Here is a 12,730-nt window from a genome sequence, read left to right as displayed (position 1 = left end):
AAATCCTGACATCCCATATGGCCCCCTGAGCCTGCCAGGGGCGGTTTCTGAGCGTAGAGCCAGGAGTAACCCCTGAGTGCTGCCGGGTGTGACCCAAAAACCAAAAAAAAAAAAAGAGTGAAAAGAGATGACAATAGCTGACAGTCCTAGTTGAGTACCTCTTTGGGCCTTATGCTACTAGTGGGGATTCAAAGAAAAACCTTTTGGGGGTTATTGCCTCTGTAACATCCCCACAAAGCTTCCTCTGGACCCAGTGACTCCTCTGTGGTTTCTGCATGCCTTCCGTAGTCAGAGTCCTCTCTGAACTCCACTCCCACAAATTCTCAGCAAATATGCAAACATAACCTTTGTGAGGCATCAGGGAGGGGCAGAGGAAGAGCCTGATAGTCAGGCTGAGGTGATGGACAGCGTGGCCTTGCAGGTAAGCCTTTGGTTCTTTACCTGTGATGGGGATCATGACAGCCCTCTGTCACTGGACTGTCATGGAGCTCAAGGGAGATAATGTATGAGGGAGCTCAGCAGAGTGAGCTAGCTCTAACAGACTGAGTTAGCTCTCGCCACTGTCCTGCTCTGAGGTTGGAAACAAACTTCCCCACACCTTTAATTGATTGGCTTCTGGCTCCATGGTAATACTTCCAGAGTCTCGAGGAGACACATGGTTCCATTTTTGTCTTCCCTCTCTTAGTGCCAACTACTCACTTCTTCAGAGTTGATACTAATATAGTTATTAAATTCTTTTTTAATTTGGGCTGGGGGGAGGTTAATACCTGGTTACAGGCCAGATCCACAGAACACACCAAGGGGAACATTCAGTGCATGGAATCAGACCAAGGGCACCACATATACAAGGCAAGTGCTCTACTACTAAATCACAACCCTGACCTACTTTTGTGGTTTCTGGGCCACACCCAAAGGTGCTCAGGGGCTATTCTTGCCTTGCTTGGGAGTTACTACTTGTCATGCTTGGGGGAACCACAAGGTCCTGGGGATTAAATTTGGGCCTCCTGAATGCAAAATCTGTGCTCCAGCCTTTAAAGCTACCATTTCTACTTCTCTTAAGTCCATTTCTAGCCACAATTCTTTTTCCCTTGTGCCTCAGAATACTTGCCTTTAGAGCCTCTGTTTTGGACTATGGAAGGTGACCTCTGTGCATGCCCCCTCCCAGGCCCCAGGGCCCATGTGTCTCCATACCTATCATCTTCTGGAGGAGTGGTGAGTTGCCTTTTCCAAAGAGTACACAGAGGTCCAGGATCTTTGGGATGTCGAACAGGAAGTTATTATAGAGAATTTCTCCAAATGCAGAGGGCGAAAAGAAATGATCCTAAGGAAGAGTGAGAGGCAGGAGGCAGGACGTCAGAGACCTGAAAGCACAGGCCATGTGAAATCACAGAAAAACTCACAAGAAATAGTATTTAAGCCCATCAACAAGGGTACTGTCTACTACTCAGTGCAGGTGTGGACTGGATATGCCTGGGCCTCCAAAACTGACCTGGAGCAATAGTCACTCTTCATTATAATATAAGAGGAAGCAAAAGCACACTCTGATTGAAGATTCATTCTAAAGCATTTATAGGTAAAGGATTCTAATGTATAGAATAATTTAAAAATACTCTGGGGCTGGAGAGATAGCACAGCGGTAAGGCGTTTGCCTTGTACACAGACAACCCAAGACTGATGGCGGTTCGAATCCCGGCACCCCATATGGTCCCCTGAGTCGGCCAGGAGCGATTTCTGAGCACAGAGCCAGGAGTAATCCCTGAACACTGCCAGGTGTGACCCAAAAACCAAAAACCAAAACTCCAGAAGGATGGGCTGGAGTAATAGCACAGCTATAGGGTATTTGCCTTGCACATGGCTAACTCGAGATGGACCCGGGTTTGATCCCCAGCATCCCAGATGGTCCTCTGAGTCTGCCAGGAGCGATTTCTGAGAGCAGAGCAGGAGTAAGCCTAGCACCACCAGGTGTGGCCCCAAAATAAAACAAAACAAATAAACAAACAAAAAAACAAACCTCTAGAAAAAAACAGGGATATGGCTCAGTAGGGCTCAGAAGTAGAATTGGTTGAGGCCTTGGATGAGATTCATGCATAGTAAAAAGGCAAAAAGAATCCTGGGGATGGGGCTGGAGCAGTGGCGCAACAGGTAGGGTGTCTGCCTTGTATGCACTAACCTAGGATGGACCTTGGTTCGATCCCCTGGTGCCCCATATGGTCCCCCAAGCCATGAGCGATTTCTGAGCACATAGCCAGGAGTAACCCCTGAGCGTCACCAGGTGTGGCCCAAAAACCAAAAAACCATTGGGAGTCTATGTCTCCCAAAAGACATGGGAGTCTATGTCTCAGGACTAAAAAGAAACAAAGACTAGAAAACTCTTGGTTCAAATTGGCTGAAAGGTATATAAGATTTATAATACTTTTTTTTTTTTTTTGGTTTTTGGGCCACACCCTGTGACGCTCAGGGGTTACTCCTGGCTATGCGCTCAGAAGTTGCTCCTGGCTTCTTGGGGGACCATATGGGACGCCGGGGGATCGAACCGCGGTCCGTCCTAGGCTAGCGCAGGCAAGGCAGGAACCTTACCTCCAGCGCCACCACCCGGCCCCTTATAATACTTTTGAGTATATTTATTTTAGTGAAGCACGGTAGTTTTTTAAAAGTTGAATCTTAGAAAAAATGTGAGGAGAAAAAGAAGAGAGATGTGTCCAAAAGCAGCAAAGAAACACAGAGAGAGAAGAAGGCATGATAAAGTGTCAAGGGAGAACAAAGGCTCGAAGAGCAAGCCATGTTTGAGTATATTTAAAAGGTTTTTGTATATGTTGAAAAGCCAAAAAATGGGCCAGGAGAGATAGCACAGCAGTGTTTGCCTTGCAAACAGCCTATCCAGGACCTAAAGTGGTTGGTTCAAATCCCGGTGTCCCATGTGGTCCCCTGTGCCTGCCAGGAGCTATTTCTGAGCAGACAGCCAGGAGTAACCCCTGAGCACCGCTGGGTGTGCCCCCCCCCCCAAAAAAAAAAAGGAAAAGAAAAAGAAAAGCCAAAAAATGAGAAGCTGCTATTTTGCTTTTTTCAAATAAATACACACATTTTGATTTGGGGGCCATACTTGGCTGTACTTGGGGCTTCTTTCTGGCTTTGCACTCAGGGATCATTTTTGGTGGGGCTCAGATGAGGCTCACCTCAAGAGAACGTATGAGGTTCTGGGACTGAACCTGGGACAGTGACATCTAAGGCACAGCCTCAGTGTACCACCTCTCCAGTTCCCACATACACTTTTTTTTTTTTTTTTTTTTTTTTGGTTTTTGGGCCACACCCAGCGTTGCTCAGGGGTTACTCCTGGCTGTCTGCTCAGAAATAGCTCCTGGCAGGCACGGGGGACCATATGGGACACCGGGATTCGAACCAACCACCTTAGGTCCTGGATCTGCTGCTTGCAAGGCAAACACCACTGTGCTATATCTCCGGGCCCCCCACATACACATTTTTAAAGAAAAACAAATTTCCCTGAAAAACAGGCATCATAACAGTAGTTATTTGGATAGGGGAAGAACAAACTTTGTAGTTATCTTAAATATTTCTCTAGGGGCCAGAGAGAGGATATTGGGTACTACGCTTGCCTTATATGTGCTGACTCAGGTTTGATACCCAGCACTGCACATGGTTTCCCAAACCACCAGGAGACAAACCAAAGCACAGAATCAAGAGCACAGCAGGCGAGGCCCCAAAGCAAAACATTACTGTAAAATACAAAAAACAAAAAACATTTCTGTAGGGGTTGGTACAATGGGTAGGGCATTTGCCTTGCTGATGCAGGTTCAATCTCCAGAATCCCATATGGGCCTCCATACTCCACTAGGAGTAAGCTTTGAGCACCACTAGGTATGACCTAAACCACAAAAACAACAACAAAAATATTTCTGTGGGGCCGGAAAGATAGCATGGAGGTAAGGCCTTCCATGCAGAAGGATGGTGGTTCGAATTCCGGCATCCCATATGGTCCCCCGAGCCTGCCAGGAGTGACTTCTGAGCCTAAAGCCAGGAGTAACCCGAGTGCTGCCGGGTGTGACCCAAAAACCAAAAAAAAAAAAAAAATTTTTTTTTCTGTAATGTTTGCATTGTTTAGAGATAGCCTTGTTTTTCAAGTGGGGGTGGGGAAACCAGTCAAGATTTTGAAAGGCACCTACAATTATTTTTTTCAAATAAGAATCAATGTTTTCACCCTCTGACGCACAAGAAAAGACCCGGTCACGCGTCACTTGGCAAAGAGCCCTCGGCTCCCATTGATGAAAACCTCCGGGTGTAACACAGACGGGACTGGTGAATTGGAGGATAAGGGAGGTGGCACAGATTTCTGCCCCAGTGGTGGGAATAAAGGCAGAGGGGAGACAAAGAGGAAACATTATACTTCCAGAACCTTCCTTCCCAGGGGCCTGGGAGTCCAGCAAGAGGGACAGGGTATCGGGTGGTGACCTGACACAGGACCCAGGGCTTACTTTGGATTCTTTGTGCGTGGACATGCGGAGGAAGGTGAGAAAAACACTCCGATGGAGGCGCTTTTGCATGTCCACAACCTCAGGAGCTGGGGCCACCCATTCATCGAACTTTCGGGGAACATAGTGTAGGTAAGAGTCCAGGCACTTCTGCAGCGTCTCGTCAAAGATAACCTGAACCAGGTGAAAGAGGAGACAGAGTGTTAATCAACAAGGCCCAGGGCTTGTGAGGGGACTTGCTAGGGACTGGGGTGGGGTGGGGGGGGCCTCATGGTTCATCAGCCCTAGCCTACAGCAAACGCTCTAACCCCGAAAGACTATGAAGGTATGAATGGGCCAAGGGCGAAAAACATGGGTTTTAAAAACGACACGTTGGAAGGCATTGCGTAAACATCATTAAGATTGTGATGTAAGAAAGACAGAGCAATTCAAACCACAATTTGCTGTTAAGGATCCAGAGTAAGAAGTAGAGAAAAAAGCACCTCCTATGGGAAAAAAAACAACAACAGCAACCAACCAATGGCATGTCATGTGCTTCGTCTTAGTGTTAATTTTGATAGAATGTTACCTGGCACCAGAATTTATCGTGAGGCAAGGCCAGGAGCCAGTCGAGGTCATTGGCTACGAAGGTGGCGCGTTCCAGGTACTCCTCCACTAGGGCGGGAATGTTGTCTTTAGGGGGCGGTTTGTATAACACAAAATACCGGTCTGCCTTCTGCTCGGGGTGCTACGGATCCAAAAACCACGTGTTAACGTGGCAGAGGTTAGTCAGCGAGGGCCCATTTGCCAACCCACAGCAATGACAACACTTGGCTGTTCCAACTGGTGACCCTCCAAGGAGCTTTAAAGCATAAAGAACCAAGTGTATCTAACAAAGGGGGCTTGGTTGCATCCAGAGTACACTAGGCGGGCATTAAAACCTTGTTTTGGGGAACATATTTAGCGACACGGGGAAAGGTTAAGAGAAACGAAAGAAGGATTCACACTTCTCTATTTAACAGAACCAGGTTGTGTGTGCATGTTTTTTTAAGTATAAATCTTTAACACATTCACACATGGGTAGAGGTTTAAAAAAAAATAGGAATGGAGGTCCAGAGAGATAGCACAGTGGTAGGGCGTTTGCCTTGCACGCAGCCAATCCAGGATGGACGGTGGTTCGAATCCCGGCATCCCATATGGTCCCTTGTGCCTGCCTGGAGCAATTTCTGAGCGCAGAGCCAGGAGTAACCCCTGAGCGCTGCCAGGTGTGACACCCCCCCAAAAAAATAGGAATGGGGTCAGAGAGATAATACAGGGATTAAGGAGCTTGCCTTGCATACAGTTCAATCCCTAGCACTGTATATGATCCCCTGAGCACCAACAGGAGTGATTCCTGAGCCCAGAGCCAGGAGCAAGTCCTGAGCACAACTGGGTGTGGCACCAAAACAAAACATAAAAGGGAGCAGAACATAAAACATAAAAACATAAAAGGGGCTATGATAGGAGTTAATAATGGTTTTCTCTGGTTTGGAGTAGAGAATTATAACTTTGAATATATTTAAAAATAACAACAGGAGCAGGAGAGATAACACAGCGGTGGGGCTTTTCCTTGCATGCAGCTGACCTGGGAGGGACCTGGTTCAACTCCTGGCATCTCATGGTCCCCCAGCCTGTCAGGAGTGATTTCAGAGTGCAGAACCAGGAATGACCCCTGAGTGCCTGTGGGTGTAGCCCCAAAACCAGTCAATCAATCAATCAATCAATTAATCAATATAACTTAAAAAAAATATTCCACCACCAATTGGGGATTCTGGGAAATTGGTGGTGGGAATGTTGCACTGGCGAAGGGGGGTGTTCTATACATGACTGTAATCATACAACTATAATCATGTTTGTAATCATGGTGTTTAAATAAAGATAATTATAAAAAAAAATAGACCTTGTGTAGATGGGCATGGGAGGGTGGAAGAGAACCTGGGGCCATTGTGGGGGGTAAGAGGGAGATGCCACAAGTGCTGACATTCGTGTTGGGTTATGCCCTATTGGCATCTTTGTAAACCATCATGCATAATTTACAAAAATGGTAAAATTAAAAAAAAAAAAAAGCTAAACTTAAAAAAAAACAAAAAAAAAAAAAACAGGGCCCAGAGAGATAGCACAGCGGCATTTGCCTTGCAAGCAGTCGATCCAGGACCTAAGGTGGTTGGTTCGAATCCCGGCGTCCCATATGGTCCCCCGTGCCTGCCAGGAGCTATTTCTGAGCAGACAGCCAGGAGTAACACTTGAGCACCACAGGGTGTAACCCAAAAACCAAAAAATAAAATAAAATAAAAATAACAACAACAAAAAAGTAAACATACGGCTGGAGAGGTAATACAGCAGGTAGGGTGCTTGCCTTGAAGCAGTAGACCCAGGTTTGATCCCTGTCATGCCATATGGTCCCTAAGCATGCCAGGAATGATCCCTGCCCCCCCTCAATAAATAAAATAAAAACCATAACAAAGGCTGGATAGTAGCGGGGTTACTGGCTCTGGTTTGAATCCCCAATATGGCAAAAGACTGCTATCAGGGGTCACTCCTGAGTGCAGAGCTAGGAAAAAGCCCTCAGTTCTGCCCATATGGCCCCCAAACTAAGGGAGGCAAAATAAACATGTATCACTTTTTAAGCCATTTAAAATCTTTTTTCCAATTGCAACCACAGTACTTTTTCTTTCAGAAAATGGCAATACTCCAGAGAAGAAGAGGGGTCACCAGGGCACAGCCCCAGAGATCATCATCTGCTCATCATCCCATGAATTCCACTGGTCCTCACAGACCAGTCCCAGGCATTCCCCTGAACAAGTATCCAGAGGAAGGCATCTATGCTTCTTTTTGTGATATCCTTTTTATAATCAGAAAAAAAGTTTTGTTATTATTTTTTTTTAAAAAAAGGACAGATGCCAATCAAATCATTGCAGGAGGCAGTTTAGAATCGGTTTAGAGTCATTTCCAAGCCTTACCTTGCCGGGAACAAGCCTCATTGTGTTCGCCATCATGGGGAGCCGAGGAGATCAGTTTTCTCCTCTGATGACCTAAGGGCGTCTTTCTCCAAGGGAAGTGGCCATGACAGAAGGTGATGCCCATGTCCCAGTGGTTATCAACAGCAGCACCCCCCACTTCCACGCCTGACTGTCATGAGTGGGGTGGTGGTGGGGGCAGAGGGAATCCATGACTGATAGGTCAGTCTCCCTGAGAAGCAACCGGGGTTCCCTACTGCCTCCTGCAAACTTCCAAACCATGGAGTCCTCAGGGCCCACTTACCAGGTGGTCTTTAAGACCAACCACTTTTGTTTAAATCCAAATTTCTATCACAGGGTATCAAATACAAATCTCTAGAAAAAAGAATCCTGGTGACTGAAACTAATGCCTAAATTCTCTGTAGGGTTTTTAAATATTCTTCCTGCCTCCCCAGCATCTGTTGACATCTCTTCTCCTAGGTCACATTTCCCCTCACTCTGTCTCAACAAGCACGCACCCAGACAGACACACAAATACAGACAGACAGACACCCTGCTGGAAGTCTCTGTCCCAGCAATCTGACTGGGCCAGAAACAATGAGGCATGTGAAGAAAAGCATTGGAATGCTCAGAGCACCTCTCGGCCACAAAGGGAGCACAGAGGAGCAACAATGCCAGCCTGGGGAAAAGGGGGTGGTACAGGATGGGGATGGTGCAGGAGGGAATTAAATCAACCTGGAGAAGGGGAACCCCTGGAACAGACAGTCTCTGAGCTGGACTTGGGAGGAGAGATGGGAAAGCTTTTCAGGCAGCAAAACCAATTAGTTTTAGAGACCTTAGAGGGGGAAAAAATTCAAACACCAAAGAAGGGGCACAGATTGCCCTGGACTGTGGAAAAAATTCAAACACCAAAGAAGGGGCACAGATTGCCCTGGACTGTGGAAAATGGCTTTGGAGGGAGGCACTGCTGAGATGAGGATAATAAAAGCTGCTGTGTATTGGGCACCTGCAGGGCACAGCTGCCAGGAGGCATGCCCCATGTCTTTTTCTTTTTTAACTGTGACTATAAAGAAGGGAGACAGCATTGAAAGAGACACAGCCTGGGCACCACAGGGGCCTACTAAGCACCACCAGGGGTAGTTGTGGTGCTCCTAGCACAGCTGGGGAGACCAAAGGAGCTAGTGTTCTCCCTATTTTACAGAGGAGAAAACAAAGATGGGACCTGGCTCCTTAACTGCCAAGGTCACAGGGTTAAGGAGGAAGCAACAGAACAGGAGTGAAGGCACTACAAGCTCTGCAGTGGCTTCTCAGACCCACCTGGTCTCACTGCTTGTTCCTCTGAATGCAGCTTTTTTTTTTTTTTTTTTTTTTTCCTAAACCGAGCTTTGACCCCATCCATGCTAAGAAATCTCCTGACTCTGGTCCTTGACTGGATGGACCAGTGCTCCCCTTCCCAGTACCCTCACTTTGCTTCCCCCGAATGCAGTGGCTTGTTGAACTATCTCCCTCACAAGTGCTCAGAATAGTGGTTGCTCTGGAAGAGGAGGGGACGGGCTGGATTAGAGAAAAACCCACGAAAACTGTGCTGGGAAGAGGGAATGCTTATTATCTTGCTAATGGGGATGGTTTTATGGGCACATTCCAAAACTAAACAGATTGGACTTCTTTGTTTGGTTTGTTTATTTGTTTGTTTTTTGGGGGCCTTACCTAGCAGTTCTCAGGGCCTACTTCTGGCTCTGCATGCAGGAATCACTCTTGGCAGTGCTGGGGGGATGCCAGGGATCGAACAGGAAAGCGCCCTACCTGCTATACTATTGCTCCACTTTAGACTATATACTTTAATCAAAAGAGGTTTAGCATCCTCAGAGATTCCCCCAAAGATTCATATAAGAATGGATGGGGCCAGAGAGATAGCACAACGGTAAGGTGTTTGCCTTGCACGCAGCTGACCCGGGGCGACCTGGGTTCGATTCCCAGCATCCCAAATGGTTCCCAAGCCTGCCAGGAGCAATTTCTGAGTGCAGAGTCAGGAGAGTAACCCCTGAGCACCACCGGGTGTGACCCGAAAAACAAACAAAAATAGAATGAAGGGCCAACATTGGTGGCAGACAATGTGCACTGTGAGGGCAGGTGAAGGTTCTTGTACATTGTATGACTATAATTCAATCATGAACAATTTTATCTGTGTGGGAAAACAAAAATAAACTATTATGAACAACCTTGTAACCTTGGTATTTAAATAAAAATTTTTTTAAAATAAATCAATGGGGCTGAAGTGATAGCATAGTGGATAGGGAAAAAAAAAAGAATGGAAGGCCATTCTTTTATTTATTTATTTATTTATTTATTTATTTATTTATTTATTTATTTATTTTTGGGCCACACCCAGTGACCCTCAGGGGTTACTCCTGGCTATGTGCTCAAAAATAGCTCCTAGCTTGGGGAACCATATTTGCTGTGGACCAAGGAAAGAATGAAGATAAGTGGGTAAACTGCTAGATACTGCCATGGTCTTTGAAGAACCTTAAATGCCAAATTCCAGGGTGAGGACTTTATTCTCTAAGGCCTGGGGATCATGGAAGATTTCTGGGCAGCAGCAGATTCAGGTGATATCCACTCTTCAAACCTGGCTTAAACCATGAACATTATGTGAAGTTTTGAATATTCTCTCCCTACTGATTGTCTGTTCTATTTATCTTAATAAGAAGCCATTTTTGCTTCCATCCCCAGCACTACCTAAATCTAATCTAATCAAAAAGTATAAAACCAGGGAGGGGGAAAAATAAAGTATAAATTTATTTTGCATAGTTCTCCAAATGCTCCATTTAAAAGAAGTCTAATCTTCCTCAATGGCTCATTCACTCATTCTGGCCCAAGACCATATTTCTTTTGGCTCTTCAATAGCAAACATTAATACAGATCAGCTCCACCCAAGACCATGCAAAGGGGGGGCGGGGCTCGGTGGCTGTCCCATGGGTCCCAATCTGGGAGGACAAAGACTAAAGTAGGGCAGGTAGACCTCTCAAAATATTTTCAGAAGCTTCTAATGGTTAAAAGTAACACTCCAGCACCAAAACCAGTCCTCTAGGCGGAAGAGTGCAACAGGCCCAATGTACGTTCTATAATCAGGAAGCCTACTTTGGTATCACATGGCCTTCCTGAGCACAGCCCCTGAGTACCATTGGGTGTGGCCCTCAAATTCAAACCAAAAAAACCCCACTCCTTGGTCAGGCAGCTGCTTCATTAGCTCACCCCTCTTCTCACGCCACTCCCCATTTAATGTTTCTGTCTCTGTCCTATGGTTGTGACTCTCATGCTCACAACCACTCCACAAAGCTGCGTCTATTATTAATCTTTGGAACCCCTAAGTCTTAGATGTTAAGTAACTTACCCAAACTATCACAAAAATGGGGCTACTTATTTTGGAGGCCATATGTGGTGATGCTCAAGGATCTGAACCAGAGTCAGCCAGGTGCAAGGCAAATCCCTAAACCACTGTACTATCTCTTCGGCCCTCAAAGTATAAGATTTAACATACAGCCTAAGCTCCTAAACTCTGATATTGCTTCAAATCTGAGTAACTGGTAGGAGGTCATAGAGTCAGATATTCTCAAAACTCCAAAGTGCAGCTTGGGAACTAGCTCTAAGGACTAGGTTTGCATGCAAGTGGCCCAAGTTTGGTCGCTGGAACCACATGGTTAACTAAGTTTTGCAGAGGCAATTTTGGCCCTATATCCACATATCCTCATCCCCACTCCTAACTAGTACTAGGCCCTATGCATTTCTGGGTGTGACCCAAAGAACAAAGCCAGAGCAACACCAGGTGTCCTATCATTCCTCCTGCAGGCTCCACTCTCTCCAGTGCTTTGTGGAGCTAGTACTCTTCCTTTAGCCTACAGGTTAGGGTTCCTCTCCTCCAGGAAGCTCCCTGGCTCTCCCACCTACCGCAGCACTGCACATCAGTGGTCCTGGGCTCTATTCTCATGCGACCACCTTCTATCATGATCCTGATCGCTGTATAGAAAAGTTACTGACTAGTTAGACCATGGGCCCCTCAAGGGCAGGAACATTGTCTTTCTTTTTTGTGGCTTGGGTTCTGCACAAAACTGGAGTTGTTTGATTCTTCTACTGGATGTTTCCTGAGAGCCTGTTAATATACTGGCCCTAGGAAATCAGAGAAAGGGAAAGGGACTGGAACTCTCCACACTTACTGAGCCCACAGACAAGAAACCCAAGTGCTCAGTACCTGAGGAAAAAATGTGGTAGAAAAATCACTCTCATCAACTATGCCATTAGCCAACAGAACTTTTGACAACAGAACTGCTCTTCTGTGCTGGCTAATTCAAGTGCACCAAGGCACCAGGATTAGTTAAAAAAACTATTTTTGTTTACGGTGCCACACCTGGCAGTGCCTATCTCCTTGCTCAGGAATCATTTCTGGAGGTGTCTGGAGGACCATTTGTGATGATGGGGATTAAATCCAGGTCAGTTGCATGCCTTACCTGCTGTACTAGCTCACTGGCTTTTTTGTTTTTGGGACATACCTGGCAATGCTCAGGGATTACTCCTGGCAATAGATGCTCAGAAATAATTCCTGGTAGACTCAGGGCACCTTATGGGATGCTAGGGATTGAACATAGGTTGACTATGTGCAAGGCAAGCACCTGATTCTCTGTACTATGTCTCTGGCTCCTTTTTCTTTGTTTTTCCCAGTGGTGTTCAAGGACCACTCCTAGTGGTGCTTATGGAATTATAAAGCAGTACCAAGGATAGAACTGGGTTCAGGGGTCAGTGTGATAGCACATAGGGTAGGAAATTTGCTTTGCCCATGGCTGACCCAGGTTTGATTACCAACATCGATATGGTCTCCTGAGCACCACCCTAAAATCAAACCAAATAACCTGAAAAGCAACAATGACTTCCTATACAGTCCTATACAGTCCCCAAGTGCCATCAGGAGTAATTCCTGAGTACAGAACCAGGAGTACCCCTAAGTATCTCCAGCTGTGGCCTAAAAACAAAGAACTGGGGTCATCCTTAACTGGGGTCAGCATCTTAACACCTGTAATAATATCTCTCCAGCCTAGTTATTTAATTCAATTTCACCTAAAAATAATCCAATTTTTCAACTGTATCACTCACATTTCAAGTGCTCAATTCTACCATGGTAAATGGCTACCACTGGATGACTAGTGTATATTTAATTATTGGTAATCTGTAATTATCCTTCATACATAAAAAGGCTACAAAAACTAAAGAGGTTTTAGAGCA

At 45.9% G+C, this 12,730-nt stretch overlaps 1 protein-coding gene across 1 annotated transcript in view; it reads right to left on the bottom strand.

Moving 5' to 3' along the window:
- The window catches only part of ASCC2 (activating signal cointegrator 1 complex subunit 2), a 56,449-nt gene that overhangs the window by 33,804 nt on the left and 9,915 nt on the right, over nt 1–12,730 (bottom strand). Inside the window, exons 3-5 of the mRNA XM_049788788.1 lie at nt 5,053–5,211; nt 4,488–4,658; nt 1,192–1,321 (exon numbers count right to left, since the gene is read on the bottom strand). Of these exons, the coding sequence (XP_049644745.1) occupies nt 1,192–1,321; nt 4,488–4,658; nt 5,053–5,211 (460 nt within the window). The remainder of the gene's footprint in view (nt 1–1,191; nt 1,322–4,487; nt 4,659–5,052; nt 5,212–12,730) is intronic.

This window comes from Suncus etruscus, chromosome 15 (genome assembly GCF_024139225.1).
Source record: "Suncus etruscus isolate mSunEtr1 chromosome 15, mSunEtr1.pri.cur, whole genome shotgun sequence".
In the NCBI taxonomy this organism is placed as follows: Eukaryota; Metazoa; Chordata; class Mammalia; order Eulipotyphla; family Soricidae; genus Suncus; species Suncus etruscus.
The sequence above is the reverse complement of the archived record's forward strand: the minus strand, read 5'-3'. Positions and strand labels throughout refer to the sequence as shown.